The 6000-nt window shown below is 42.7% G+C and overlaps 1 gene segment (V, D, J or C); it reads right to left on the reverse strand.

The window, feature by feature from the left end:
• Positions 1-5398, reverse strand: part of LOC140599110 (T-cell receptor gamma chain C region 5/10-13-like) — a 40441-nt gene extending 35043 nt beyond the window's left edge. The window contains 2 exon segments of the C gene segment in view: positions 4703-5007; positions 5104-5398. Of these exon segments, the coding sequence occupies positions 4703-5007; positions 5104-5146 (348 nt within the window).
• Positions 5399-6000: the final 602 nt, after the last annotated feature.

Here is a 6000-nt window from a genome sequence, read left to right on the forward strand (position 1 = left end):
AAAAAGGATAAAGATGAAGGTAAAAGTCCCCATGAGCAGCTCACCATGAACAGCAACTGTCTCCATGTGGGAAGGAGGGAAAAGATAGATCAATTCTACAAATGTGACAGGCTGGGTTTTAGTTGATATTATGAAAGTGGCAGTCATTTCTCTACTTTGTTTTAATAAGAGTTAGAATTGTTTTACTACTGTACCCTTGTGTATTTTATTAAAGAACATCAAGAACACAGAATTGGATTCATCATAATACTGGTTCACAAAGCACTATCATCATTTATCTACTCAGAGATCTCATTATTCTATTCTACTTAGGTGATGATGACTTACTTCATTATTCAACAAATACTCAGAATAGCCGATTTAACTGAAAAACAAAAGCATTAGAAATAATCTATGTGGTTTTTTCTACTAAGTGTATCAACTAGAAAAGCACAAAGTTAATGATAATCTCTCAACACGTGTCCAGTTTCCTGTTTTGTTACTGAAGGAAAAGGGCACATCCTGTTCTGTTAGAGATGGGACCTTGGTGGCTTTGTGGAAAGTGAAATGAAAGGAACTAGACAAAATCTCCCGACTCTTCAATTTGCTTTACTACTTTGGGGGCAAATGCAACCCACTTATTTGACTGTCTGCTTGATTTCATTCTTTTGCTCCTCCAGATGGACAGTCTACCTCTCTTACCTTCCCCTGGGCATTAGGAGGTGGAACCTCATGGAGTGCACAGATGGTTTTCCTTATTCTCTGGTTGCTGTTTGGGAGCAGCCAATGGAAGCATCAGCAAGAGACTGGGAATTAGGAGCAGCATGAGCTTAGGGTTCTTTCCCTGAAAGGGGCCTGCATCTTCAGGGCCAACATGTAGTGCCATCTGTCCCCATACCCAGAGGTTTATGCTCAGGCACCAAGAGGTGCGGGTGAGAGATGCCATTCCATTTTATAACACTCTACCCACTGGAGGAATTTCTTTCTTTTTTCCCAGAACCCTGTACTGAGTGAAAATATCAGTGAGGGTGAGAAAACATGAGAGACACCTAACTCTGGGAAACGAACAAGGGCTTGGAAATCTAGAGCCCAAGAAGAAATGCTTCTGTAGGTGACATGGTGATTGTTCTTTGAACTTCAATTTCCACTGGCCAACTTTCCATTGGAAACCAGAGCAGAGATTCCCATTACTGTAATCCACAGGGGTTAGGTGCCTGGGACACAGAGCAATGGGGAGAAAAATGGAAGACAAATACTGAGCAGGAAGTAGAAGATTTCCCAGAATCCAGTCACTGTGTCCCTCAGCATCCTTGCTTGTTCTTTGCCTGGTGGAGAAATCTCTGCCCCCAAAGCAGGGGACACTCAGGATCCTACCTGAAAGTCTGTCTTCTTCTTGGTCTCCAGATGAATATTTGAGGCTGATTTTCTAATAACCTTCCCTGAATGGTAGCAGATCAGGTTTTCAGGAAATAGAAATGACAAGCATCTTTGTTGAACAGAATTTTTTTGTGTGCTATTCTGCTTGAGATAATTTCATTCCTGCCTCTGTATCTAGACAAAAGAGACATAAAGAAAACCCAAAATGGAAAAGGCATTTATACAATTTGATGAAAGGACTGTAGATAAAATATTATTTCTTTCATCCTCAATTTACATGTTTGTAACACTTTGTGTTGAATACACACTTTTTCTTAAAAATATTTCTCATTTGTTAGATTAGTAACCCCATTTTTAAAATTTAAATTCAATTTGCCAACATATAGTATAACACTCAATGCTCATCCCATCAAGTGCCCGCCTTAGTGCCCATCATTCAGTTAACCCATCTCCCCATTCACCTCCCCTTCCCCAACCCTTTGTTTGTTTCCCAGAGTTAGGATTCTCTCATGGTTTGTCTCCCACTCTAACTTTTACCCACTCAGTTTCCCTCCTTTCCCTTATAATCCCTTTCACTATTTCTTATATTCCATGTATCAGTGAAACCATATAATTGATGATTGTCTTCCAACGTTAGACACATTTCTAAACATCAGATTTCACACATTGTATCTAAGTGCTCAATAATATGTAAGTTTTTAAATATTAAATAATATGTGAATTCTTTTAAAAAATACATTTATTTTTTTTTAAATACATTTAAAAATAAAACTCCAAGCCATACAGGTTTTCTATGAGAAAATAAGTGTATGGAAGTGACATAGTAAAAGATCTCCTGATCCCAATGTTTAGGAGTGAGCTCTTCAACTTGCAACCTTTGCTCTACCCAAGACTGTCCCTGAACCCATTCTGGGCCTGGAAAATAAAGAGCCCCAATACAAACAATCAGCATGGATTTCCAAGTGTGCCCAGAAATTTTTAGATTTGTGATTTTTAGAAGGTGACTCTGAGGTTACAGACATGACAATTTACATAGTACTAACATGTGTGATCAGTTGGTAATGGATGATACAACTATGAAAACAATGTTTTTTTTATATGTTCTTAGACTTTACTCAGCATTAACTTCAAAATGTAACGTTGCTTCTATTACTCAAAACCATTGTGTCTCACTCACCTTAGGAGTGAAATAAATGAGTTGAGCCCAAACCATAAGGATATTTCAAGTATCCATCTATAACAAAATCCCCTACCCATGAGGTAATGTGAGCCCCTCTCTAATAGTCAAAATATCAATCTCAGTTCAACAGACAATAGATATGCCACTGGAATCAGTGCTGTACATTCTAAAGAGATGCTTTTAGTGTTTTCATGACTTAGCTGTTTAAACAACCATTTAATTAGCAAACATTTCCTGAGGACAGGAGGGCTGTGTGTACCCAAGGTATCTTTGGGGAAGCTCACCTTATGCACAGGGAGAAAGGCAGGGGAAGAAAATAACTCCAAATCTGGACTTGTTTTTCCCTCTATATATGGGTTGTTTGCTCCATGCACAAGGTCAGTGTCCTATCAGGAGGTAACTCAAAGGCACTATGGAACCATGTTAAAAACTAAGATTTATATTGACTTGGGATGACTTCTCATGACAGTGTCTTCATATTTAGCTAATTTCTCTCTAACCAAGTGGTAGTAGGTTACCAGGTCTCAGATCACTGCCCTATGGAGTCAGGCACTGAGAGGAAAGGGTTCAGTTGCATAGGTAATGGGGAGGATAAATGAAGGAACATTCTCAGAACAGAACAAAGGTAAATTTCTGCCCCTCCCCTACAACCTCTTCCTGCACATACCGGAGGTCTTAGCCTTGACCCAGGCCTTCAGTAGAGGGTTGAAGTGTTGGTTGGGCTCTTGTACAGACATGCCTATCTTAAATACAAATCTCTCACCACAAAAGCAGAGGCTCAGAGAGATAAATAGGGAGTTAGTGAATCTGAGGGACCAATTTCCTTCAGATCATGTAGACTTTCCTTACAGTAATCATTTTCACCAATGTAATTGCATTTTACATAAAATTTGAATTTTCAAATGAAAATGCATTTAACTCAATTAGACTTTCTTGCAGAGCTTTTACTTTTTCCCACATACTGCCGCAGAGGTATTCCTAGAGAATCAGTAATATGGCTCTTCTTTTCTTTTTCCTTCATTCTTTTTTCTTTCTCAAGAAGCTGACTAATTTTATAAGAAGTTAGTAAGTATAGTGATATCTTATTGATACAATTTTGGTTTGATACAGAAATCAGTCATACAACTGTGGCAGTTAAACCACCTCATTTTACAGAGCAGAGAACAGAGGTCCAGGGAATATAGACCAAATCATATGGAGTAGCATTCAAGCAGAAGCAGAAGGTGGAGGTCCCCAGGTCTCACCCAGGGCTGATGCATCCACCTCCCTAAGGATCATGTCCCCCCACAGGAGCTGAGCCCCAGACATGCCAGTGCACAAAGGTGCTGAGAAGTTAGCCCTCAGCTTCCTGAGCCTCTGCTCCCTGACTCTCCACTGCAAGTAACTAGTAGGGGGCAGGGCAGCAACATAGAAACTGGAATCAGGAGGTGTCTCCCAGTCTGAGCCTTCAAACATTTTGTGGTAAATGCCAGAGTCTTTCACTCTTGAAATGATTTGCACCATATTTCATTCCCACATTCTTCACGCAGGTGGTCAGATTCTTCAATCGCCAGTCTGTCACAGCTCTGTTCAGTAGAAATAAATACAAATCACAAATGGAGACAAACATTTTCATACTGCTGCATTTTTAAAAGGCTAAAGAAACAAATAAAATTCTAGCATTACTTTTACTTACTGTGAGATATCCAAAATAGTATTTCAACATCTAATCAGTATAGATATTACTAAGAAAATATTTCATCATTTTTTATAGTCTCCAGAACATGGTTTGTATGGTACACAAGCAGCCATCTCAGCTTGGACTAGTGCACTAGCTACATTTCAAGTGCTTAGTACCCACCTATGACTAGTGGCTACTACATCAAGCAGCACGGATTCTACTCCAAATGCTTCAGAAACGCTGCCCCTGACCATCTTTAGAAAAGTCCCTCCAGGCTGGACAGCTTCCTGGGTCTGAGCCAACCTGAGTACCAGGGGCTCCTTAGCCTCCAGGGTTATATAGAGTGGACCCAAGAAGGGGGCACCTGCAAGATGCTGGGGTCCTAAGGCCTAACCCCAAGGTAACTCCAGGGACCCAGAGCCAGGGGAAGGTGCCAGGTATGGAGGGGCCCTAGGATATGGAGACCTTTTTGCACAGGGGCCAGGGCAGCAGGAGTGGCTGTGAGCTTCCCAGGCAGCACAGTAGTACACGCCCTCATCACTCTTCTCCAGTTTCTGCAACAACAGGTTACAGCTGTAACTGTTCTTGCCTTTCTTGGCGTCGACTTTGTCCGCTTTCACAAATATATCCCTCTGCACATACGACCTGGACATGTCTAGGTAGAGGAGCCTCTTGGGGGCTGTATCCTCCTTGTGGAAGTACCAGTGGATATAGCTCACCGAAGTATCCACTGTGCACGGCAGGGTGGCCGAGGTGCCCAAGCGCCCCACGACCACAGGAGTCTGCTCGAGCTTGAGCCCTGCTGCACCACCTGAAAGAGGGAGAGAGGGACAGCAGTGAGACAGGGATGGCCAGGAGACTCAGGGCATCCCCCACACCCTGCATTGTGGAGGGAGTCAGGACTTACCGAGAAACAGGAGGACACACAGGACAGCAAAGGAACTCAGCATGGTTCAGGTTCCTGCCTGGTGGAGAGAAGCCCAGGGGGACCTGGGAGACTACTCCGGTGGATGGCAGAGGGCAGGTTAGATCTGAGCCTCAGCTTCCTTGAGGCACCTGCAGGTACTAGTAATAGAGAAGCTGGAGAGTGGGAGGTGCCAGAGGGCAGGGACAGGTCTGACCACAGTGGGGGAGGGAACATCAGTGCTCAGGGTGCTGAAAAACACTGAGTAATGTTGATGCATGACAGCACCAGTGAGAACAGCAATCCTTGATTGGACAGCCACTACATCTGAGCACCTCACTAATTGGTTTCTGTTCATTGTTTGATTAAATCTTGAAATTCATCCTGTGGGATGAATGCTACTTCTCTCAATTTAGAAATGGGGAAATTCTGGTTGGTATTTTAAGTACCTTTCCAAGACTGCATGTCTACTGGGTATTGGGTGGGGATGTTCCCAGGTCTGGCTGGAGACGACTCTCAAGCCTCAATTGGCCACTTGGTACTAACGGGAATGTATGTGCAGCCTGCTTGGGAGGAAGGGACAAGCACAGAGCTCTCTGCTGAAAAGGCAGCAGGTTCCTTGAGCTAGCATTGGAGAATTTCTCCCAGAGATCTCATTGGAGGATTTAAATGTCCTAACATAACGTGATAGCTGTGTAGTCTTGGGCAAGCTTCTTGTTTCTACTCCTTTTCCTCATATGTCAAAAGGGACCTCATTAGGTTGCATGCAGCGTGAACAGGGAAGGAGAGCAAAGCATGTAGTTTGTCCCAGATGCATAGAAAATGCTCAAGAAGTGTTGGGGTTTCATCTTAAACCTGGACTGGTTGCAATAGGTGATGGGGCCTCATAGTGTAGAATTA

The sequence above is a fragment of the Vulpes vulpes genome, chromosome 5 (genome assembly GCF_048418805.1).
Source record: "Vulpes vulpes isolate BD-2025 chromosome 5, VulVul3, whole genome shotgun sequence".
NCBI lineage: Eukaryota > Metazoa > Chordata > Mammalia > Carnivora > Canidae > Vulpes > Vulpes vulpes.